Source organism: Carassius carassius, chromosome 13 (genome assembly GCF_963082965.1).
Source record: "Carassius carassius chromosome 13, fCarCar2.1, whole genome shotgun sequence".
NCBI lineage: Eukaryota > Metazoa > Chordata > Actinopteri > Cypriniformes > Cyprinidae > Carassius > Carassius carassius.
Genome location: NC_081767.1, coordinates 19,533,890 through 19,560,838, shown reverse-complemented (window position 1 = coordinate 19,560,838; position 26,949 = coordinate 19,533,890). Strand labels below are relative to the sequence as shown.

The following is a 26,949-nucleotide window of genomic DNA, read 5'->3' as shown; positions in this document are numbered from 1 at the left end:
CATGCTATGGTAAGTGTGCACGTGAAGTCTTTGCACACTTTCTGAAATCCACACTGTGGTAAGTTCGCACTTTTCAGGGTACTGTCACAGACAGCCGTCTAACGTCCCAGGGGCAACTCCCATGGAAATGGTAGAGTTGGTACTTAGTGCTTGCCATGATTCTGGCCTGCACTCCCCTCAGCATGGCGGCGTGGGTATACGGTTCCCCAAAGCGGCCCCTAGAGGATGCAGTTCGAAGTTCCCTTGAAAGGGAACTGTCTCAGGTTACGTATGTAACCATAGTTCCCTGAGTAGGAAACGAGACACTGTGTATTCTAGCTTCCTGCCATGCTTCGGACGCAAGCTTCAGACGAAGAAGATAATGATGTGCTCTCCCGGTGCTTATTTATAGTCGTGCCAGTATTTTACAATTTTACAGTTTCTCTAATATTCAGGGTGCTATAATTTCTTTATGGGATTAGTCTTTCTGAAAGCACAGAAAATTGCACTGTAAAGCCATTAGCTTTACAGGAAACGTTCAGTCCAGCAGTGACTAATGGAAGATGAGGAGTGATGGGTCCTGCCTCGCTGGCTAAAGCCCAGTCACACTCCATCTGATCCTTACCTCGGTTGACGCAGGCCTATACATCCATACTGAGCTGAAGCAGCAGCTAGTGTGCTGGACTTGTGAAACTCTGCACTTTCTACATTAATGACCAGGGCTCAGCACTTCTTCATTACTAAGGAAGATCAGTTTCAAATAATTCAAATCAAGCACAGAGACTAATGAGGCTGTGTGTGTGTGTGTGTGGTTGTTTCTCTGCCTGTCGTGTGCTGTTATTCAAAGCTCCCTTCATACTAAACAATCAGTTTTTTTAGACAGCATCACCATTCATGTGTGCAGATTGTTTCTGTTAGATCCTTACAGCTTCCTTCAAGAAGGATTGTGGTTTATCGTGAGCCTTCACATGGTGTGGCTCTAATCAGAATTTTGTGATCGCTGGCATCAAGGAGCCGTAGAGTGCAGCATGCGATTATAAGTCTGTTTGTCTGACAGGCTGATTCTCATTAGAACACTTTCTGTGGTTCTCTTATGAGAGCCTGCCAAAACAGCTGTGTCAAAAGAGGTCACAGCATAATTATCAACCCTTGACAGAAATGACCAATTTATTACTCATATGTGGAGAACAGACTCTGTGGTTATCTGTATAGCTGTTTGTATCTTGAGCCAAATGAGGTTGATGATATCTGAAGAAAGCGATCCCGGCAGCTACTCGACTGATGTTGGAAGTTACTTGATTTTAAAAACCTTCTCAGAATTTTAAAGCTGCATTCCGTAAGTTTTGTCTCTTTGTCGCCATCTCAATTTGAAAATCTGCAATTGCAGTTATTTGCGGAATTATCATGCTTGCATGGCTCCAGCTTGGATGAATCTAATGTGTGGCTGTCAGTCACTGCATCTGTGTGGATACTGCACTCGTGGATTCTACATCTTGAAAGTGACCCAAATAAGAATTTTCACTGGAGAATGTCATCTGAACAAGTAACAACTGCCACTTTTGTTCAACTGAGGAAAAACTATTACAATAAATTGCGCTATCACTGGTGATGAAACCTAATGATCGGTTAACTCATATTACCTCATACCGTGCCCATTATTATTACTGTTATAGTTTGTTTTCAAATTCAATCCACTATTTATTCCAGCTGATGAGAGAAAAGGCTATAAACGATCCGTCACCTGCAGCTTCCTCATGTGTGATATAGCATACTAGCCGGGACAACTTCTTTATGTTTACAGATGTGATGTAATTCGACTTGATCGAATTTCCCAAGAAAACCTACCCGTACCACTCAAATAAGAAATCTTTAATATAATCTTAACGTTGTGAATCGAGTTAAAGTAAGGCTATAGTTTTAAACACTGGCTGGTTAAGTACTTGCTAAAAATTTTTTTGATAATTTTTAAGCAAAAAAAGTTTATTTAATTTTTTTTCTGCAGCTTTAAATGTCACGTGTATTATGCTACAGTGAATCGGCTGTGCTGATTTCAAAGTTCTGGCTGATACTTTTATGTAGATAATTATTTTCATGTTGTGGCTGAAATTCTATACAATTCTCTATACATTTTTTTTTAATAGAGGAAAATTAAACACAACAAACTAAAATCTTTTTTTTTTTTTAATGCTGCAAGTCAATTTACCTTTGTAAAAAAGAAGTGCACTTAATTGTATTGAATGTACACTTCTAGTGTCCTTCAAATCTTATTTTTTTTTATTAAATAATATAATATAATAAAATAAAATGCTATCATGACTGTTTCTTAACACACAGGAGTACAATTTTAAAAAGTATTAAAAGTACTGATTAAAAAAAAAAATCTACAAATCTTAAATAATAGTATTTTCATCTGTAGTGTGTTATTCGATATTACATTTAAAGATTTAAAACTGGGTCACTTTAACCAGTAGTACCCTGACCCCTTGTTTGAGCCAGACAATATTTTTGACCTTTCATAGGTCTGCTCTAGATGAGCACACTTGCACTGAATTATAATCAAATCTAGAATTGAGAAGTATGACTTTTTTCTCTCTGGCTCTATCTCTATCTGTCTCTAACAGCCCACACCCTTGATCATTTTCACAGACATCCCACTGTGGGAGTTTTATAGGTATGATGCTTTCCAGCATGATTTATTTATTCAGCAGGTTTTGCTTTCTCATCAGGAGATTCATATGACTGTGCTTTAGTTTCCCTGACATAAAGCTTAAAGGTTTAGCTCCGAGCAGCACAGGATGCATTGGCAAAGAGCCCTTTGTTGAAAGCATTTGACTGTACTCTACATAACATATTTATGATTTGTATTTGTGACGATGACAAAAGAAAACCATAGCACAATATAATCATTTATTTATCTTTTTTTTTTGTCTATGTAAAGCTTTGCTCTTGACTAGGCAAAGTGTTGATATTCTGACAGCTAGCTACAGTATAAATATGTATTTGTGTGTATTTATGGAGGTGAGGCTTGATGTTTTTTATCAGATATTATCAAACAATATTTGCAATGAAATAGTAGTTTACAGAGTTACAGGTTTTACTGCTTAGCCTGACCCCAATGGACCCTCTAGGTAAATATTGTATCATATTCAATTTAATTTAGTTAATTTGCATTTTATTACTGTTCATTTTTTATTTATTTTTTAAAGAAATTAATACTATTATTCAGCATTTATAAGCATTTATATGTTACAAAGGATTTCTATGGATATAAATTCTGATATATTCTGAAAATGTATCACGATTTCCCCAAATATATTATTTGTTTTCATAAATAATGAGGAATGTTTCTTGAGCACCAAATCAGCATATACTGGATTATATTATATACTAATTATGCTGAAAATTCAGTTTTGTCATCACAAGAAGAAACTGCATTTTGAAGTATGTTCAAATAGAAAACAATTATTTTAAACTGAAAAACATAAAACTTTTACATTGATATATTTATATATTAGAGGGCTTTTAAAATGGTCATATTTTTCTCTGTCTGGTACATTTAACATCATGAGATCCTGAAAGAGAGCCTGATGTGACTTTGAGTCCAGGACAGGTCAACAATTCTTTTTCAGGAATTTGATGATGAACTATTGGATGTTTTCCTTGAGTTCATCATCCACTCACAATAGCTTCAAATCCTTCATCCTGCTGCAACCTGCCATGCAGAATGAATTTGCCAGGCATCCTATAGATTTAAAGAAGTCATCTTCCTATTTCTTTTCTCTTCCTGTAGCTATGAGGGGCTGGAAAAGAAGCTGAAGGAGGTTTTCACAGAGAGGACAGGAATTTTACGACAACTTTCCAAAACATCAAAGGAGCTGGACAGTATAAAGGGGAACCTCCAGGTAAGAACCTTCCTTTCCTCCATTAGGCTGGCCATGTGATGGTGGGAAAGTTAAAGTGATTTATGATTCTTTGAATGTTTAAATAATCCATAGTGCATATTTATTACATAATTTAATGCTTGCACTTTGTGGGCACTCTAAAGTTTTACACTAGCTGTAATGCTATTAATGGTGTTTCTGTTACTGTGATTTTAGTATGTTCTTAACATGTTTTGCTTTTTTATGTTTTGTTGACATGTTTACTTTATGGCATTTTTAGAAATATACTTCAAAGAAATATTGAATTATTTATGGCAGAGGTTTGTTTTGTATATTTGCAAAAACCTAAAAAAAAAAAAACTATAAAAAAACATACAATTTAATTAAATTATTCTTTAAATCCAGTTAAACTGGATCTTGTTTCTAGTAAGTAAAATGTAACTCTTTACAATAAGATACAATTTTTGACATTAATTAATGCACTAGGTATAAATGAATAAAAAACATTTCTGCATTTATTGTTCCAAATTAGTGTTAATGTATAAATATATTATTGTTCATTATTATTTCATGTTTGTTTCAAAATATAAGTGCAGTTGGAGAAACAAAAAATACAATAAAAAATTAAATTACAATAATTGTGTGTTCTAAACAGAATCAACAGTAAAATAAATGTAAGCTGGAATTCACGAATCCTTAACAAAACTACAGTAATGTTAAAGCAAGGTATTTATTTGTTTAACAATCATTTTATCTATTATCAATTATTTTGTCTCAATGTTTTTATCCATACACTGGAAGTGTGGTAACTGTTTGGTTACCAACATTCTTCAAAATATCCAATCCTTTATGTTCCTCAGAAGAAAGAAAGTCACATAATCGGTAAATGGTGATTGGTTTTTATTTTTATGTGAACTATCCCTTTAAGCATGAACCTCACTGAGCATGCATGCTGTAGTCAGTTGCTCTCAAATATTTACAGCCTACAAATAAGGCCTGTTTCATGTACTTTGCAATGTTTGTTACTCAACTACAGTAGATGGGTAAACAAATTAAAGCACCCTATTACATGCTATTGTGTGAGCAATCTTCTTATGTGTACAATTATCTGCTGGATTTTGTACTGTGAACGTAAGAAACCACTAAACCAATAAACAAAACAATAATATTTAAAATAGAATAAAATACAACCAATATGTAGCAACTACAAAAAAAAAACTGCATTAGTAAACCTGCCAAGTGTGGTAAGTAAGGCGGGGCTAGCACATATGGAAACAGATTAGCCACAAAGAGAATGTATTATTCCAGGCTTCTGAGCCAGTCAATCAAATACTGGATTGCCTTGTCCAATGGCAGTCAATCAAGCAATGGTGCCTGAGAAAAATCATACGCTCCAAATGCATTCAGTCTAATTCATAGAGCGATTTATTGTTTTGTTGAAGGGCTTGGGGCGATAATGAATAAGGACAATAACGGCCTAAATAAAACTGACAGAAACACTTTTTTTTTCTTTTTTTTGTCACAAATATATCCACCACTGAAATGGGTCATCGTGATTTTGACGCAGGTGTGTTTCTGGATGATCTTTCCATTGCAATTCAGTGGGTCACTGGGATTCCTGCAAATAAGTTTAATGGTTCTGTAAGGACGCTATGTGCCGGCTCTGTTGGATATGCAAGAGCAGCAGAACCTCAGGGCCCCGACTGCTGGACTGCAGCCGGAGACAGCCTGGCCCTGCGCCAAGCTGCTAGATCCCTTGAGTTCAAGTCTGATATCTCCAGTGAATTTGTTCTAAAAGCATGATCAACTATGACCTTTTTAGCATGATCAATTATGTACATGTGACCGATTAGCCTTTTTGTATTGCAGATTTATTGTCCATACTGTTTATTTTTATAATGAGATCTCCCCAGAGTGCTGCTCATCATCATTACATTTCGCCTGATGGAGCCTGTAGTCTTGGCAGGGGTTTGTGGGTTTGTGCCGGCACATTCCTGCCAGCTTGTCCTGAATAGACACTGCAATGCCAATCTCAATACAACTCAACAGCTGCACAGATGGTCTTCCCCTGACAAAGCTTTGCCACTGTTATTCACTGGAAACACAGAGAAGTCTAAGCGGCAAAGTGACAAAGCAACAGTAATGGGCAATACTAGTCACATCAGAAAGTGTCCTGAAGTCAAGTGCTGTTGTTTTAAGTACTGCTACATATATAAAATTATGTAATGTAATTATGTTTCCAGAAGATTACAGTAGGGTTTTTCACACTGCAAATAGTTAACCCTGGGCCATTCTAAACCCCAGGTAAAGGGAATCCTGCGTCATCTAGTTTCATGTTTCACACTTTTCATAATTTACACTGAATTGGCAATTAATCCTGGGTATTCACAATCTAGTTTCACACTTTACATTCCTAAATGCCTGAGTTTACTTTCATGTTTGCATATTTTTGGTGTCATTGTCATCGATTGGACGAACGTAACCCAACCTGCTTACATGAAGGCTATAGCACTGCGCTTCCATAATAGGCTATACTGCCGAATGCATTATTATCGATATTGTCAGATTTTTCTCAGTATAAAAGTAATATGACTTATTCACTGCAAGTGTGTTAACAAAGAGAGACGTATGTGCTCTGCACATATTGTATGTCTCTCTGTTAACACACCTGATTCAGATAATCAGCTAGTTAGAAGGGATCTCTGTGCATGAACTGTGTTCTGATTGACATGGTCTCTACACAGTGTTTACTGCTTCCTACTCCCTGAGCAGGGGAAATCTGTTGAAGTTTACTTCACTTCGGAACATTTATTCACGGATTTGCACTGCACAACGTCCGTCTGCACACACGGAAAAGTGTGACATCATATACCTCTGTAAATCAATACAATTTAAATTCACGTCTCGCACACTTTAATGCACTTTGAATGGAACATATACGTTTGCTTCGAACTGGAATCATGGCGAAATATCCTGTGATGTCCACTTCGCAGGGCACTTATGTTCCAATAGAACAAACGTCCAAAGCAATTAGAGAAACTTAGAAAATGTGCAGAGCAGTGGGGCGCGAGGACTGGAATTAAGAACCGCTGCTTTAGGTGGTAACACCGCAAAAGCATTGGTAACCCTGCTCCGGAGCAGTGTTTCTTAACCCTGGGTAAAAAGGTGTGCTAAAACCGCTTCTAAATTACAAATGTGAAACCTGCAGTTAAAGGTACTATTTGAAAATTTCTGACTGTACTAAAGCATTCAATGATATGTTTTCAGATATTTTAGAAACATACTAGGTTCACATATTTGTTTCTCCAAAAAACAATGCAACAGTTAGCCAAAGTGTGTTCCATGTCAGAATGTCTGTTTTTGTTTTGGTCTGTGTCATTCTGCCCACTGCCAATTTACTCAGTAGTAATTCAACACCCAAGGTTGCCAGTGTAACAGAGGCTAGATAGTGAGAGCTGTGCAGGTAAACCTCATTTCTCTGATTTCTAGAGGTGCACTAGTGACTGACTCTAGAGGTTGCGGTCTTTAGTGTCCTTGTTAGCGTGCCCGCCATCCCTGCCTGAAACATCGGGTTGAATCCCACTTGGAGTGAGTGAGGTGAGTAGAACCTGAGTGGTTACATTGGTGCCATGACCCAGATAGGAGTGTGGTTTTGCAAGTTTAGTATAATGGAGGCCAGCTAGTAAGAGCGGTGCAGGTAAACCTCACTCCTCTGATTATAAGAGGGCTAGAAAGACAGAGTTTGGACAGCCATGCTTTCTGTGTTCTTAGTCTAGCAACCCACATGAGCATTGAGTCTGAGGAGGAGGGGGCATGAGAAATAACACTCTCCAATATTTTAAATTTGAACTGCAGCACCTATTTAAGCTGCTAGCTGTGAATTTAACATACTGCACCATTAAATGCAGGGTTTAGCATGATGATAACCCAGGGGTTAAGTGCAAGGTAACACTTTAGACATTCTACTAACTATAAGTATCTTTGCAAATACTGTACATGTCAAATACCAGTCATCAAAGTATTAGTAGTCTGTCTGCTTAATATCTGCTCACACTTTATTTTGATTGTCCCCCAAAAGACATTCTACTGACAATAAGTAACTTTGCAAGTACATGTCCACTTATTCTACTAACCATAACCTAACAGTCTACTATGATTCTAACAAGAGTTAGTTGAAAAGTAGTTGCAAAATTACTTAGTAGAATGCCTAAAGGAGAGAGTATTGATATAAATTGTAACCCAGCGGGGTGTGACAAGCCCTAATCTTTATATACACATGATTATGTAATCCAGAGTACATATAATATGTTACAACCCAACAGAGCCCATGACTTCCCATTGGGGAAGTTAAAAAGGACATATTTTAACGCTCTTAGACATCAGAATTCTTCGATGTAATTTCTAGAAATTATCTGAGAAAGGTTTAATATATTTTTCTTTCAAGGTTTTGCATTCCATTAATCATGGCTTATGTCGATTGAAGAAAATGGAAATGAGGCTATAATGAGAAGTCAGATTTCAGATTTAGTCAGATTTCCTCTCTCTGATCTTGCTGATGTTTCTGTAAGGAGGGAAACAGATTATTTGGAACTGCCCCACCAACGCACCATTCTCAAGAATGTACTGGTCTTTTCAGGCTTACTGTAAAAATCATTATTGTACTGTAGAAGGTGGTCATATCCAGGGATGGGTAGTATTTCAGGTACATGTATTTAAAATAGGTATTTGAAAAACAAAATACTATTTTGGCCAAACATCTAATGTAATTTGTTTTTAAATACATTTAAGATTAGCATTTTTTTAATACATAAAATAATTTGTGCCAGTCAACCTATTTATCAGGTTGCTGATTTAGTTCAGACACACCCCCTTCCCCCAACCCCAACATTTATTATGTGAGCTGCAGCTGTACAACATTCAGCATTGGGTGAGCGATTTTTCTGGAATAAGATAAGGTGAGGATGTCATGGTCAATTGAACATGTTGATTAAAGTTAAAATAGTGCATCATTCAGATTTGCCTTAAGTTAACATGAAAGAATAAAAGAGCACTTGTTTTTATCAAGTAGCTTGTCAAACGTGTTTAAAGCATTACTGCATGTTAGGGCTGGATGATATTACAATACATATCATGGCGATGATATAAAGTGTGAATGGACTTAATTTCTTTTGGCGTAAACAAATATATCTTTGCATCTTTTAAATGGCAGGAATTATTGGAATTTTGGAGTCGAAAATGAAGCATGGATTAATGAGTAATTGAATGTGATGTGCTTGGTGCAATTGCACTTATGAAAAGTGTACATGTGTATGTGTCCTCTATAGATTCAGTGGTTGGAGTTGGGTTAATACTCCTTGACAAGTTCTGTTGCTACTTTCTGATTATGTTTCTGGCTACATTTAAAATCAAAACATATTGATCATTTAATAATTGTTGTAGTGATAAAATGTTTGTTTTCAACTTTCAAATATGTGTCCAGTAATTGATAAATAAATATATTTGATTGCTGAATATTGACCTTAGCTCTACAATGGGGACTAAAGCCCCATTGACTCCCTCTGCCAATGCATAGATGAAAGTAACATTTGGATGTGCCAGAACTTTCTTCAGTTAAACAAGGAAAAAACTGAAGTCATTGCACTTGGAAACAATGATGTTCTCAATGTGAATGCATACCTTGACTCTAGGAGTCAAGTCAGGAATCTTGGTGTGGTTCTGGAAACAGACCTTAGTGTCAGTAATCATGTCAAAGCAGTAACTAAATCAGCATAATATCATCTAAAAACATTGCAAGAATTAGATGTTTTGTTTCCAGTCAAGACTTGGAGAAACTTGTTCATGCCTTTATCACCAGCAGGGTGGACTATTATGGCGTTATTTTTGTGCCACAATCCTGAGCGAGTAATTGTACGTTTTGAGCACAGAGAACTATATTTTGCAAGCACATTACATTATATTTTGAACAGAAATTAACAATCGCAAAAAATATATATATATATTTGCTCAATAAATGTATTTGCTTGTTTGCTATTATCCATATTACCGTGCAGTAATAACCCCTCTCACGCAGTTTACTCAGGTGCACTCTCACAAACTTATTCTCTGCGCTCCTGTCAAGTCCCTCTCTCTCGCGCTCAACTCTTGACACACGCTCGCTCAATTTCCAACAGCGTTACTAGTGTGCCACAAAATCAACCAATCAGAAAATTAAAGGTCAATTGTGATTGGCTGTTGGTCTCCAATCAAATTGCTAGTAGAACCAAAGCCCGTCTGGTCCGTGTACATTTTGATCATTTAATTTCCTATTTAGAATTCAATAACGAATTAAAAAAAAAAAAAACAATGTCAAAGCCATTTACATTCTTTGCATGTGATTTATCAACACCTAGTACATCTTAAAATATACAGCTCATGAAAAATAAAAGTTCCAGATGGACAAACATTAAATGCATAAACCAGTGTGAATAAACTATATCTTAAAATAAATTTGGAGGTAGGTTGAAAAAGCCAGATTGGGAAGTTTTAAAAAGTTGTACAGCTTGAAGTGTGAAGTTTATTCTTGTACACAGATATGGCATATTCATGGCAGTACACATGAAATTCATGTATATATTTTTCACTTAAACTATTGTAAACAGAAATCCTGTCGCCCCCTCTAGTGGACATTAAGTGTTAAGGCCTTCATTGCTCGGGTAACAAAAGTCACTAGGATTTTTTGGGAAGTTAAGTCTGACCAGTTATACAGCAACGCGGGTCAGACAAGTCTTAAGATCTGAGCTGAATTTGGTGAAACATTAAAGTTCTAGTCGGTGTCAATTACTCTTATAATAAATAATAATAATAATGTTTAAATATATGTTGGCTTTCTCAAGCCCAACAAAGAATACTAAGAAGAGAAACATCATTCAATTTAGTATGTAATAAAACTAATATTACTAATTTATTTCATAAGTTTAACTATATAAATTTTCACAATTATTTATTAATGTCACACACACATACCTTGTGCCTTTAGACTTAAAAGACGAAAGTAATAAATGTTATAAACATATTATCATGGAACTGTTCAGTCTATTATTGATTTTGATTTTCACTTCACTTTTATCCAAGGAGACATAACTATTTGCACTGTATTTACAGTGGGACAATATTCATACAATACTATAACCTAGAAATAATTTAAAGGGGTCACTTGCAAGTCACAGCAGCACGAATTATGTGCCCAGCCACATCTGTTTCAAATATTATTCGAATTAACAGTGAGCAGTGGTTTCAGACATTACAGTGCCGCACTCGTACTGACTCTTATTCTGCTGAAAGAATGAAAAGACATGCTGAAGGCGGAGCGATTCGACCAATCAGATGAAAGCAGCGTTTCAGCACCGCCCACAAGTGCGCATGAAATATTTAAGCCATAAACCGATTTGTAAACCCCAAAAGACAAAATGAGATATTAGGGGTGTAACGATTCAATCGTTTTCTCGATGCATTGATTACAAACCCTGACGATTCATATGCATCGATCTTGAAACATGATTTTTGAATCGTGAATTGCCAATCTCGGACAGTAATCGATTCAAAACGCTAAGAATCGAATGAATCGGGATTTCCATAACGATTCAATGCTTTCAAAATATATACACATTAAATGCACAAATTAATGGAGACCTTGAACAGTGTTCGTGAATCGTGCCTCTAATCTGTTCGAAACGTTTAATAGCTACTATAACATTTTATTCTGTGAGAATGAGATAAAGAAGTTTTCAGACTGAAAGAGAAGTGATCTCGCTCTCATAGACGTGCCAGGCTTTATCTGCAGCTAAACTGAATAAAAGCTTAATGAACTGATGAAACGTTAAAACAAAACACAATAAATAACATGTATGAATGATACAGTGCTTATTGACATCATTTATTACATAACAGAAACTATAAAGTATATTTTCTACCTTATTTTGTGCAGAAAATAAAAATAATTGCTAATTAAATGTAGCCTATATAAAAAAATCAATAAAATTGCCATTTGGAAAAAATTATTGATTACAAATGATTGATTATTGTCCAGCAGTGTATTTGATTTCTTACAGCTAATTAAAAGTAATAAAAAAGAAGAGAATTCCTTGCAAAAAAAAAATAAAAATAAATTTTTTTTTATAATAATTATGATAATACAGGCTACATACATAAAATGATTGTATTTGACATTTCTGTCACTTCTGAAATGATGGCTATGCCCCTGGTGTGACAAAATGTTAGCCTATACATAATACTCTTAAAGCTCTTTTTTAAAATCTTGGCTTACATAACTTTTTATGTATGCCATGTTGCATCATTAAACTAGCATTTAACAATAGACAAAAGTTTTTTTTTTTTTTTTTAAACCTATGGTTCTCTAACCATAAAGGCTGCTGTGTAATTTGCCCTCTGACTAAGCGTTTAAAGAATTTAGGGGAAACATTTAAATAATCTTGTGAATGCACTTTTGAATCGTTCTAAATTTGCAAAAATTGTTCTTGAATCGAATCGAAAACCTATGAATCGTGAATTGAAATGAATCGCTGCCTTCCCAAAGATTCACAGCCCTATGAGATATAGCCAAAAACTCATTTTCCGTTTGTTAAACTAAACGGAAAAATGAAAAAACGAATTTTTTCCATTTCTCGTTATTGAATTCTAAATTGGAAATGATAGGGCTTTGGTTCTACTAGCGATTTGATTGGAGACCAACAGCCAATCACAATTGACCTTTAATTTTCCGATTGGTTGATTTTGTGGCACACTGGTAACGCTGTTGTAAGTTGAGCGAGCGTGTGTCAAGAGTTGAGCTCGCACAGTATTAAGAGGTTGAGAGAGAGAGAGAGAGGGACTTGACAGGAGCGCATATAATAAGTTTGTGAGAGAGCACCTGAGTAAACTGCGTGAGAGTTATTACTGCAGGTTAATATGGATAATAGCAAACAAGCAAATACATTTATTTAGCACGGAATCGTTTTTTCTTTGCTCAAGTGAATTTTTTTTTGTGATTGTTAATTTCTGTTCAAAATGCAAAATATAGTTCTCTGTGCTCAAAACGTACAATTACTCACTCAGGACTGTGGCACAAAAATAACGCCATAGACTACTGTAATGGTTTTCTCATCGATCTTCCCAACAAGACCATTAGACAGCTGCAGCTCATCCAGAACGCTGCTGGCAGAATTCTGACTAGAACCGGAAAATCTGAGCATATAACACCAGTCCTCACTGCTTCCAGTTACATTAAGGATTGGTTTTAAAGTCAGATTTATTGCATGATTCGGGCAGAGAAAAGCTATTGCTATCAAACATTGTTTACTTAATTAACTGAGTCAGTGTAATGGTGAAGGAATAGATCAAATAGGCCAATTGATGGAAGGTTTTATGAATAAATTTCATGCTCCCTTGTATTAGAGTTTTGTAGCATTTTAAAATACAAAAATACAGTTCTTTATTTTGATACTTGGTGTGGCTGCTGTATTTTTTGTTTATTTTGATAAACTTCAAATTAAGGTGTTTGATATTTTATTTCAAAATACATTTTTATGTATCTTTGCCCAACCCTGTTCATATTTTTACAGATGAACAGATCTGAGAGTATCAGCTTCATCTGCCATGTCAAATCCAAAAATAAACAGCTCAAACACTCACACGCAAATATACAATATTATAAAGCATGAATCACATCTATTCTGTTTCCCTACAGTCTCTTAAGAATGATGATGCTGTGCCCAAGAAGGATGTTCAGAGGATCCTGGAGCTCAGTCACAAGCAAAGGTAAAGCACTTTTTCTTATCCACTGGACAATTTGTTGCTCTCTCTCTCTGCAGGTCCTCCCGAAGCATCTCCCACTGTGTCATTAACTCAGCCATTGATCTGAGCCATAAATCAAATTACTTACTTATAAAGCTGCAATTCTTAGTAAGATTGAAATTTAGAAGTATCACCAGCAAACTGAAGCAGGCATATTAAAGGGTTACTCCACCCCAAAATGAAAATTTTGTCATTAATCACTTGCCCCCATGTTGTTCCAAACCCGTAAAAGCTCCGTTCATCTTTGGAACACAATTTAAGACATTGAAGATGAAAACCTGTAGGCTAGAGACTGTCCCATAGAATGCCAAGTAAATAACAGTGTCAAGGTCCATAAAAGTTATGAAAAGTCATCGTCAGAATACTCCATCTGCCATCAGACATGCAATCTGTGTTATATCAAGCGAAGGGAACATTTTTTGTAAGCAAAGAAAACTAAATAATGACTTTATTAAATTATTCTTTATTTTGTGTCACTCCATATCCCAGTGTTGCGTATGCTTCTTCTGTGTCCTCCGCACCACAATGATGCGCCTTTTCTACATGTATTTAGCTTTGATTTTAAATAAAACAGCACATCCTTGTGGCGAGACAAACTGAGACAGACTCAATCCAGAAGAACTGTGGAAATGTCTCCAAGACACTTCAAGAAACCTGCCTGCAAAGTTACCTGAAAGTCACCTGAAAGTGGCCTAAAACTTTTGCATATATATATATATATATATATATATATATATATATATATATATATATATATATACAGTGTTGGGGAGTAACTAGTTACATGTAACAGCGTTACGTAATTTAATTACAAAATTATTGTAACTGTAATTAGTTACAGTTACTAAGAAAAAATGAGTAAATAAATTACAGTTACTTATGAATTTTTTTACGATTACAAAGGGGATTACATTTGAATATTTACACACATCCATATACAGATTTAACTGATTTCTTTCCCAAATTTCACTGACTATTCTGAGACATACCGCTCTAATAATTTCCGGGATGCGGAAATACATTCTGGTTCGTAGAATCCAGTCATAAAAACGGAATGCCTAACGCGAACGGAATATGCCACATTTTGGATGACTAAATCAAAAGTAGGTCAGTACACTTGAATCAAAACATGACATCGACTAGTGTCTGTGAATATTAAGCCCCAAAAATGCAATATATGACTCCTGCACGTTCTGCGTGTCTGTGGAAATCAGGCGCGGACTGGACACCGGGAGAAACGGGACAATTCCCAGTGGCCTGGCAGCCGATTTTGCCCCACTATTTAAAAAATTGTATAATTGCCTGCCGAATGTACTAAAGCGATCATTTGCGAATCCGCCATTTGATAATTAAATCTCTAATAAGTCATGAATTTGGGAAGTCGTGGCCTAATGGTTAGAGAGTCGGACTCCCAGTTGAAAGGTTGTGAGTTCGAGTCCGGGGCCGGCAGGAATTGTGGGTGGGGGGAGTGCATGTACAGTTCTCCCCGGGCGCCGCAGCATAAATGGCTGCCCACTGCTCCGCGTGTGTGCTCACAGTGTGTGTGTGTGTTCACTGCTCTGTGTGTGTGCATTTCGGATGGGTTAAATGCAGAGCACAAATTCTGAGTATGGGTCACCATACTTGGCTGAATGTCACTTCACTTTCACTTTCACTTTCTTTCACTTTCGAATTGTTAGTCATGACTCGCGCGCTCTCCGCGACTCCGCCAAACGGTTTAGATCAGACTCAGAGTAATCAATGCGAGAGAGAAAGAGAGAGAGAGAGAGAGAGAGAGAGAGAGAGAGAGAGAATAGAGTGGACTGCTGGAGCAGAGAAGCAGAACTCCTGTTCAGGGTTTCATCTGTAAAGATGCTTTTTTGTCTTTGTTTTTTTATTTATTTAATCAAGCAGCAGCACGTTGCTCATCAGTCATTACTCAAAATACTATATAAAGGACATCATTATTATCTGTTGTAATGTTACAGTAGTAATTTAGCTGAAAAAAAATTCCATTTTTTTTTTATAGGTTTAGGGGGAGCTACGACAGACAACAACACAAGCCTTACGAAAATTAACATTTTAATATTTAACTATAAATCCAGAGAAAATGGTTACTATTGTTTAACTGTGATAACCAAAAATGTTAAATTATTTTACAAATGTATTTATTTAAAAATAAATACAAATCCATTTGCAAAAAAACAAGGTTATTTTACTTTTATATAGGCTAATAAAAGCATGGTAATTTTTTTGTAAGGGAAAAACATGACTCGTGTACAGTATTAGGATTTTTCTATAAAGATATTGTGGTATTGTAGAGTATTGTATTGTAAAGTATAGTTTTGTTCAATCTTGAGTATTAAAGTCATGAGAGAGATGGATAACAGGGCAAAATAAAGAGACTGAAGAGAAAAATGGAAGTGAAGGTACAGTTCAGGAGAGAACTTTTAATTATTTTGCATGTCCCCAAATTAAAGATTTAAACCTTTTTTATGTCAGGTCCATACAAAAAATAGTTTTGTCCATGAATTTGTTTGTATGAGTTTGAATTTTCCAGTCTGAATTTTTCCCAGTCCGCCCCTCCTGTAAATTAATGGCAAAGACATGGTTTTATTTACTACACATAGGCCTACTGAAGCTCGCAGTGTTTTCAACCTCTGCCGCCTCAATATAGGAGTACACGAGCACATAAACATAATTTCTAGAACTGCTTTGTGTCACTTAATGTGCATTTTACTTATTTTGAGAAAACTATCATCATATAGAGAGACAGCAGTTTAAAAAATACACCAATGTTTCAGGAGTTAATTACACAGAATACGTCACATGCTTATTAGATAACTGTATTTAAGTTGATGTATATGCTTTTATTTATTATTCTTTAATTTCCACAAATTTAGAAAAGTAATCAAAAAGTACTCAAAAGTAATTAGTTACATTACTTTAATAAAGTAATTGAAAAAGTTACACTACTATTACATTTTAAACAGGGTAACTTGTAATATGTAACCTATTAGTAGTGACCTCACTGATTGGAGTGCTTTTGAAGCTGCTTCCACCGATCTGGATGAACTCACAGAGACCGTAACATCATATATCAGTTTCTGTGAGGATATGTGTATTCCTACCAAGACTAAACTAAATTACAACAATGACAAACCGTGGTTCACTGCAAAACTCAGACAGCTCCGTCAGGCCAAAGAAGATGCTTACAGGAAGGGGGACAATGTCTTGTATAAACAGGCTAAATACACACTGGAAAAGGAGATAAGAGTGGCAAAGAGGAATTATTCTGAAGAAATAAGGACTCAGTTCACTTCGAACGACTCAGCATCAGTGTGGAAAAGTCTAAAGAAGATCACCAATTACAAGACACCACCCCCCAGCACTGTGGAGAATCAACGACTGGCAGACGATCTGAACGAGTTTTACTGCAGGTTTGAAAGAACACCCATCACCTGCCCTGAACACCTCTCCACACAACCGTTCACACCATTAACAGCTCCTGCAACCCATCCTGAACACCTCTCCAATCAAGCACTCTCACCATTCACACCTCCTGCATCCCCCCTCTCCCCCACACCTGCAATACAGATCAGCGAGGATGCGGTGCGCCAGGTCTTCCGGAAGCAGAAAAGGAAAAAAGCACCAGGCCCAGATTGTGTTACACCAGCCTGTCTGAAATCCTGTGCTGACCAGCTGGCCCCCATCTTCACAAAGATCTTCAACAGATCGCTGGAGCTGTCCGAAGTCCCTTCATGCTTCAAACGCTCCACCATCATCCCCATGCCAAAGAAACCCAAAATTACAGGACTAAATGACTACAGGCCTGTGGCTTTAACATCCGTAGTCATGAAGTCATTTGAAAAACTGGTGCTGGCCCACCTGAAGGACATCACTGGACCCTTGCTGGATCCTCTTCAGTTTGCCTACAGAGCAAACAGGTCTGTGGACGATGCAGTAAACATTGGACTGCATTATGTTCTGCAACACCTAGACAGACCGGGAACCTATGTGAGGATCCTGTTTGTGGACTTCAGCTCGGCTTTTAACACGATCATGCCAAACCTCCTCCTGCCCAAGCTAACTCAGCTCTCCGTGCCCACCTCCGTCTGTCAGTGGATCAACAGCTTCCTGACAGACAGGCAGCAGCTAGTGAGGATGGGAAAATACACATCCAGCACCTGTACAATCAGCACCGGAGCTCCCCAGGGCTGCGTTCTCTCCCCACTGCTCTTCTCCCTGTACACTAATGATTGCACATCTAAGGACCCCTCTGTCAAGCTCCTGATGTTTGCAGACGACACCATACTCATCGGCCTCATTCAGGACAGTGACGAGTCTGCTTACAGGCAGGAGGTTAAAGAGCTGGCTGTCTGGTGCACTCTCAACAACCTGGAGCTTAACACGCTCAAAACAGTGGAGATGACTGTGGACTTCGGGAGAAACCCCCCTGCACTCCCCCCACTCACCATCATGAACAGCACTGTGACTGCAGTGGAGTCATTCAGGTTCCTGGACACCACTATCTCTCAGGATCTGAAGTGGGACATTCACATTGACTCCATTGTGAAAAAGGCCCAGCAGAGGTTGTACTTCCTTCGCCAGCTGAGGAAGTTTAACCTGCCACAGGATCTGCTGAAACAGTTCTACTCCACCATCATCGAATCCACCCTCTGCACTTCAGTAACTGTCTGGTTCAGCTCAGCTTCTAAATCTGACCTCAGAAGACTACAGAGGGTAGTCCGGACTGCTGAGCGAATCATCGGTTCAACTCTCCCATCTATTCAAGAACTGTACTTATCCAGAGTGAGCAAAAGGGCTGTTAAAATCACTCTGGACCCCTCACATCCAGCACACTCCCTCTTTGAACTGTTGCCATCTGGTCGACGCTACAAAGCACTGAGCACCAGAACGACCAGACACAGGAACAGTTTCTTCCCTCAGGCAATCCATCTTATGAACAGCTGATACACACTGTGTTCACTACTGAACACACTACACTTTATATTTATATACACATACACTTAATTTATCTAACACACATACTTAGTATACACTTAATTTTTGCACATAATATACATGTACATACATAACTGCATTTTTGGAATATACTTGCCTACAATTGTCAATTTGTATATTGTCATTTCTTATCTACTTATTTGTATTTTTTGTATTTTTATATTCTTTTATTATGTGTTTTATGTTCTGTCGCTGTCATTCTGTTGTACTGCGGAGCTTCTGTCACGAAAACAAATTCCTCGTATGTGTAAACATACCTGGCAATAAAGCTCATTCTGATTCTGATTCTGATTACATTTCCAAAGTAACCGTCCCAACACTGTATATATATATATATATATATATATATATATATATATATATATATATATATATATGTATATATATGTGTGTGTGTGTGTGTGTGTATTTAATATACTGTATGATAAGCATCATAATTAACTTTTCAATAAAGGGGCAATATTTGCCTTAATTTATTTTATTTTTTTACTTACAGGAAATCTTATAACTATACTATTACATGTATCTCTTTTCTTTTCTTTCCTTTTTTGTTTTATAAACCAATTACTTCAATCAGTCATAATACTATAGACTGTTACCAATCTCATTTTTTTCCCCAAAATCAACAAAAGCCATCATTACACTGCAGAGGTGTAGCAGTAGCTGCATCTGATATGGCATTTAGATTTATGCTGCTCATGTACACAAAAGTTGCATAATGTAAATAGCCTATAAATAATAATAATAATAATAATAATAATAATAAAAGGTAAAGCTGCAATATCATGAAAATAAATCATTATTGCTGATTATTGCTCTTGATATTGTAATAATGATCATTAATGTCGATTAGGCCTAATAGAAAGGGGGAAAACATGATTCATTTATTTATTACTTTTTAGAGATTAGACAATCAAGACTTCACATTGGTTATTTTATTAGCATGAAAAACAAAATGGTTATTCAAATTGGGAATAGATTAGGCTACATAAAGAAATCGATCAAAGAATACTGAAGTGGTCCATGACTTCAGTCCGATGTGGGTAACGCACTTTTCAAAAACTCTTGTTATAATCACTGAAGCTGTCTACATTGCACAGTAAATCTCTTTTCTGCAGTTTTCTGTTTATGCTGATAAGAGAATTTGCGAGTGCAGATTCAGAATTCAGTCAATAATAGTACGCTCTGAACAACTCCAGAGTTCTGTTGATAGTGACGAATCAAAATGCCTCTGATTAGATATTGCATTCAAAAGCTCAACAGAAACGTGTGGGATTGGTTATAATGTTCAACGTTGCAAAACGCATTCAAATCTGATGCAATGTAATAAACAGTATGCTTAATATTTTCTTGGAAACTGTGGTATTTGTTTTTCAGCACTCTTTGATGCACTGAAAGTTCAAAAGCACAGTATTTATTTGAAATAGAAATCTTTTGTTACATTATAAATGTTACACCAGTCAACTTTCAACTCTAATATAATGCTTTTTTTTAAGTTTGGTGACAAGTATCTCAGCTCATGTGGTGTTTCAGTCAACTTTAGATAAAATGAACTGTGAAGGAAACAGTGCTCTGAGAGACTCTTTAATGAATTACTCATTCTCACACACCAACATCAGTTATTAGAGACTGTTAGCAACTGTTTACATGCGTACGCCTGTAAACATATGCTCTGCCATTTGTCATATACATCTAAGGTGACTGTTATTTCCCAGTTTCAAGAGCAACAGTGTTCTTTAACACAGCTTTTATGACCATCTCGGTTAAATCAGATTAAATTGTCATGGGTTTTCAGTGATAGAAAACTACAGAGCACTCCAGAACACTTGTGGTGGCATCATGGCAACAGACTGGATGCATCAAGGTTCAACCATGTTGACTGTGGAGAGTTAGTGACAAAATTCAATTTCCCCCAGAGTCAGGTGTGCGTAATGGCTTCTATTTTTAACCCCAATCAACAGCAGACAGATATTGAAATTCAGGGCAGATGTGCTGAAGTTTCTGACCTTCATCTCTTGATTAAAATGACAATATAAACACCTGGTAGAAAAAGAAATAGGCAGACCATCCCATGGACATTTGTGATTACACAAGTCAGAAGAATGACAATGGATGCTGTATTTCATCTGCGAGTTTGCACACGGTTATGTTTCTCTGAGGCTTAGTGCAGCATAAATAAAGTGAGGTCCAAAAATCTGAGACCACATTGAAAATCTGGGATTCAAAGTCTAATATAAGCTTGCAAATAAACAACATTTTACAATTTTGAATGAATAAGTTCAAAATCGTGCCTATACATACAAATAACTGCACTGCTCAGCTGAAATGAACAGTAAAATGACGATATTCCTTTTCGCACAAATTGTAAATACAGGGTCAAGTTCTTCACAAATAAAGACATATTTTACAACCGTTCCTAGCATGATACTTCTTATGACCTCAGAACACTTTTACCATAGTGCATGATTTTTAAATTAAGATATTTTGACATTTGCATGACATGACCAGCTCCATATGTATGGCTTTTTGGATTCTGTAAAATTGCTCGATATAACTCACCTGGAAGAGCACAGAACTTGCGATGTAGAGAACTTGTGTACGAGTCCTTTGAAACACAAGTCACAGCTCTCAAAGTTTTGGTAAAACCAAACACAGTTTTAGTGTCACTCACTGGACATTTCACTTTGATGTGTGCTGTGAAACATGCAAGAACCAAAATAATTTGTGACCCTGGACCACGAAACCAGTATTAAGTCGCTGGGGTATGTTTTTAGCAATAGCCAAAAAAACATTGTATGGGTCAAAATTATTGTTTTTTTCTTTTATGCCAAAAATCTATAGGATTTTAAGTAAAGAACATGGTCCATGAAGATATTTTGTCAATTTCATACCATAAATATATCAAAACTTAATTTTTGATTAGTAATATGCATTGCTAATCTCTTCATTTGGAGAAGTTTAAAGGTGTTTTTCTCAGTATTTAGATTTTTTTTTTTTTTTTTGCATCCACAGATTCTAGATATTCAAATAGTTGTATCTTGGCCAAATATTGTCTGATCCTAACAAACCAAACATCAATGGAAAGCTTATTTATTCAGCTTTCAGATGTATAAATGTATAATGTTTAATGTACAGTACATGTATAAATCTCAATTTTGAAAAATTGACACTTAAGACTGGTTTTGTGGTCAAGGTTTTTGTGGTCAACTTTATATCAGAATATGTATTTTATAATTCACATACTGCTATTAAAGTCATTTAACAAGCAATAATAAGTATGGCTATTATGTCCCATTAAACTAAAAAATAACCTTTAAAATGAGGCTGCAAGCAGCAATTAATAGAATCCAGCTGGCATAAAAAGACATCATAAAGAAGGTGAAAGAGAAAGGGCCTTGACCCAAATGGTGCACTTTATGCAGGCTTGCAGTTATCTTACCTTCATGTGTCTGTGAAATTTGTTTAGGGTGAACTTTTTGTAATTTCATGATTCAAACGGTCCTTATGAGTACAGCCCTGTGGCTGCTTTGCACCCTCAGTGGCCTTTTGTGAAGATGGAGGTTCACTGACAATCTTATATTTTGATTTCTAGATCCATCAACGCCAATCTGTTTAAATTTTGTAAACATATGAAAGACATTTCCAAAGATGACATGTCAAAATGTGATCAATTGGATGAGCAGTTCTCAAGGAGTTTTTAGCCTCTGGTTTTGCCTGAAATGTCAAATAATGGAAAAAAATATATCTTAATTGTGGAACTTGGTGGTCCTTGAGGCAGATTTGTTTCCTTTAATGAGAGTGACTCTCATTTGAAATATTAAGTTTTGAGCTCAAACATTGTAGTGGGGCTGATGATATGAATATTGCAAATTTGTCCACTAGTTGCTAGGCAACAATACATCCCATCCATCCTAAAATTACAGAGAATGCAATTAGCAACAGACCCTGCATGCATGCAAAGTTTGGTGAGTTTCACCATAGGGACAAAAAGTTAGTTAATAACAAGCTTGCCCCCTCATCCTTGCTTATCTCCAGTTATTAGTTTAATAAGTTTGTTTCTTTCAAGTATGTTTGAAAGACCGAATACACTTTTTGCATGCTTCTTTTCCTTCTGAGCATTTAGTTAGCAACAACTCCAAGATTATAGTAAACTGTCTAAACAGTTCTAATGGGATACAACGTAGATAAGTAGTGAATTTTACATTTACATTTAGTCATTTAGCAGACACTTTTATCCAAAGCGACTTACAAATAAGGATGATAAAAGCAGTCAAAACTAACAAAAGAGCAACAGTTTATAAGTGCAAATTTTAGTTTTGAACATCACAGTGCAGCTGGTTAGATTTTAGTCTTCAATCATTACTCATTTTAAAGAAAAACAAATAGCGAGTATACAGTGCATGGACAAACCCTGCATAATATGATGTGTATTAATTAACATATTTGTCATTGGCCTTTATTTATAGATATTGTTCAGTGATTTGTAATCCATTTTAGTTTATGTATTTCTGTTGTGCTCATGTTCAGAAATGACATTAAATGTGATTTAGAATGTGTGTGTAAGACATATAAGATAAAAGTAAGCCCGTGGAGTGGCCATTGTGATCACTATTCCCCTATGCATTCTTATTCACTGTTTTCCATTTGTCTCTCTCTTCCTCTTTTCTCTCTCTCTATGGGTCTCATTCACAGGCATGAGATGAAGTCACTCCAGGCAGCTCTGCAGAAACAACTGGATGATGCAGCTGAACGTGCAGAGAAACACCAGGCCACAGTGAGACCCTTTACACTGATGCGTTAAACTGTATAAATACAGTCCAGTCAAACTACTACCCACATAAACTCAGCCTTTGGAAACTGTCTCAAAATACTAATGATGATGGCCTAAAGCATTTTGCCACTTACTTGTTTACTCACAGAATCATTTATTTTATTTGTCCATGGGTGACTCTTCAGTCACACTCTCAAAAGTAAAGGTTCAACAGGGGGGTTTCACAGTGGTGCCACAGAAGAACCATTTTAGCTTCCCCAAAGAACTTTTCAGGCTAACTGTTCTCAAAAGGAGCTTTTAGAAAATCTAAAGAATCTTTTTGTGTGATGGAAAGTTTCCATGAATGTTAGAGGATTTATTGTATGAGAAATTAAAAGGTCTGGGTTCTTGACTAGACCAATATATAGGAATAGAGATTAAATAGATATATTAAATAGAAATAAAACAACAACAAAAAAAGTTTATTTATTTATTTATTATTAATTGCTGCATTAAAACATGTTTGGTCAAATTTAATGACTTATCCATTTTGAATGTTTAATTCATTATGCTGTGTCACCACATCATCCTCTTTACGTACCCCTGTCTAAAGTCATTCCCAGAAAAACATTGGAATCCTCATTAAAGTCAGTGCGATGACATGGAATGGCCAGAGAAAGTCTCTTCTATTTTAAGCATATACCTTTAGGTCTGGAAGTGTTATCTTACAGTAATTATGGAAAACTGTAGGAAGCACCTTTCTAACTCTGGAGAAGATACACACTTATCTGCATGCAACTTTTCTTGTTTCATCTGTGTGTGTGGCTGCGTGCAGTACTGCGGGGAATAGAGGCACAGTGGCTCGTGTTCGGAATGAGAATGAATCACTGAGAATTAGCATTTCACCAGCTCTGGCCATTCTTTCCATTCTATGAACAGTTAACCACCAATTGACACCAATTCCAGATAGCAAAGCCGATTCACAACCCCAGATATATTCACAAGCCGCAAGAATGTTGCCGGTCAGTCTGGGGAATGTTAACATTTTACATTGCTGCTGAAACGGCCCAGTGATCTTTTGTTTGACTGTAAGTGTATTTTTATGACAACCTTTATATTATCTAGCTATTATGTTGAGCTGTTAGGATTTTCCTGAGACTATTTTGGTAAGATCCATATCAGCTTTTTAAAACTGCATATTCGTTACTCATGCTCTAAAGAGAGTTTTATCTTCTTAAAGGAAAATTTCTTCTTTAAAACGAAAAATCTTCCATCATATATTTTTTATGTTTCATTTTCATGAGGCTTCATGCCATTGACTTTCTTCTGCAAAACACGTAAAACAAAAAAGATATTTAAAAAAATCTCTTAGTGTTTTTTGTTCCATACAATGATTGTTCCAGTGATGTTTTGGCACCCCCTGATTTCCTTTATGTGGACAAAAACATTGAAACGATGTTCTTTGAATAGGGAATGAGATGCTGCATAGATGAGACACAATGGGAATGCTGATTGTCTGAAGCCATAATGGAATCCACCAATTCATTGACTTATGGCGCAGGCGCCACCTTAATATCAATACATCACCCACTCTAATATTAACAACCACGCCATCCGCTCCTCAGATTTCCTGCCAAAGAAGTCCTGTCTGCAGCACGAGGAGCTTGGCAGTGAACTTAATCTCATTCTCTATTCAGAGAACATGGGTTATGCGAGTAACCCGAGACATTCTCTTTCAAATGTTTACTCAACCCTGCGTAGCACTCGCCAAGCTAAGCACTGCCATATCTGGCCCAATGACAAACACTGTTGGGAACGTTACTTTAAAAAAGTAATTAGTTATAGTTACTCACTACTTGTTCCAAAAAGTAACTGAGTTAGTAACTGAATTACTCTATAATAAAAGTAACTCGTTACCAGGGAAAGTAACTATTTGCGTTACTGAAAAAAAAAAAAAAAAGTTGCTATATGTCAAAGATTTTGTTTTTTTTTAGCAGTTTTCACAAGTTGAAATAAGTAGAACAGACAGGTGTTCGTACATAACTTTCGAGATTTATTGCACGTCAACAGACAGCAAGAGTTTTATCCTGCACTCTCTGTAAGAAAAGTGTTTTTGGCCACTAGCTTTGTAGATGCGTGTGTCACACATTACATGTACACATTACTTGCACGTTCTTGCCTTTGACTACAATGAATGTGAAGTAGTGCTTATATCTCCACTTTGAAAACGCCAACTTTTCATCGGATTGATCCTGACTCGCTATTTCTGCTGCTGCTGCGAATCTCTGTGTAGCTGTTGCGTGTGTGTGACTGTGTGTGTTTGGCGCCGCTGGCGCGTATGTGTAAAAACACTGGCTCTGATTGGCTACCATGAAACACATGACTCTGCCTTAGCCAATCATAATCGCTTATCTCGTTATTAACCCACCTGCTCACTCGCTGTGTGAGCCAGGGGTGCGTTCGGATTGCATATTAAATCAATGCATAGTAACGCACCGCATTTAACGTTCAGTAACGTTAACAGCGTTGTAACGATGGGAAAAGTAATTAGTTAGATTACCCCGTTACTGAAAAAATAACGTCGTTACCTAACGTCGTTCTTTTAAACGCCATTATTCCAAACACTGATGACAAATAGTCCAGGTCAAATGGCTGGTTCAAACAGAGATAATCTAGGATCCAGGAGCTGCATCTAAATCCAAAATATAAAACCTGATAAAATTGTGAGCAGAGGACCATCCTGGCAGCACACAAATATCGTCCAGGAGAACTCCTCTGAAAAGAGCTTGAGAGGAAGTAACATTCCTGGTAGAATGAGCTCCAGTACTTAGTGGTGAAGAGAGACCTCGCATCTTATACGCAAGTAAGATAGCATCACTTACCCAATGAGAAATCTTATGTTTTGATGTGGCGAGCCCACTGCGGCCAGCACCAAAACACACTAACAATTGGGAGGACTTGCGCCATTGGCTAGATTGGTCAACATACAGCTTTAAAGCTTGAACAGGGCAAACAAAGCAGGTGAAGCCTCTCATCCTCAACAGAAGCAGAAGGAGGAGGATAGAAAGGATGAAGCATGACCACCTTAGAGCGAAATGACGTGGACCTTTGGGACATAACCAGCTGGGCTGTAGGAGTACCTTAACAAGGCCCAGAGCAAACTACATGCATGACTCGCTAACAGAGAGAGTCTGCAAATCACCTAAACATTTGATAGAAGCCAACGCCAACCGGAGCCTCACCTTAAGGGTCAGAATCTGTTCAGGAGGTGACTCAAAAAACAATTCCAATAAGACCTCCAGGACATTAGAGAAGTTCCAGGTTGTGCTGGTCTCAAACACCTAACCCCATGCATAAATGTATGAGCTGAACACAATGACTCACAAACCTTCCACTTTAAAGGATAAAGCCTCCTAGTAGAATGATCCCTAGCATTATCAATGGTTTCCTGAACATTCACAGGAAGACCAGAAATCTCAACTGATTGCCCTTGATCAGCCACACCCA

General features: G+C 36.8%; 1 protein-coding gene across 1 annotated transcript in view; it reads left to right on the top strand.

Moving 5' to 3' along the window:
• Positions 1–26,949, top strand: part of luzp2 (leucine zipper protein 2) — a 107,559-nt gene that overhangs the window by 57,674 nt on the left and 22,936 nt on the right. The window contains exons 2-4 of the mRNA XM_059564864.1: positions 3,770–3,881; positions 13,582–13,652; positions 23,385–23,466. Of these exons, the coding sequence (XP_059420847.1) occupies positions 3,770–3,881; positions 13,582–13,652; positions 23,385–23,466 (265 nt within the window). The remainder of the gene's footprint in view (positions 1–3,769; positions 3,882–13,581; positions 13,653–23,384; positions 23,467–26,949) is intronic.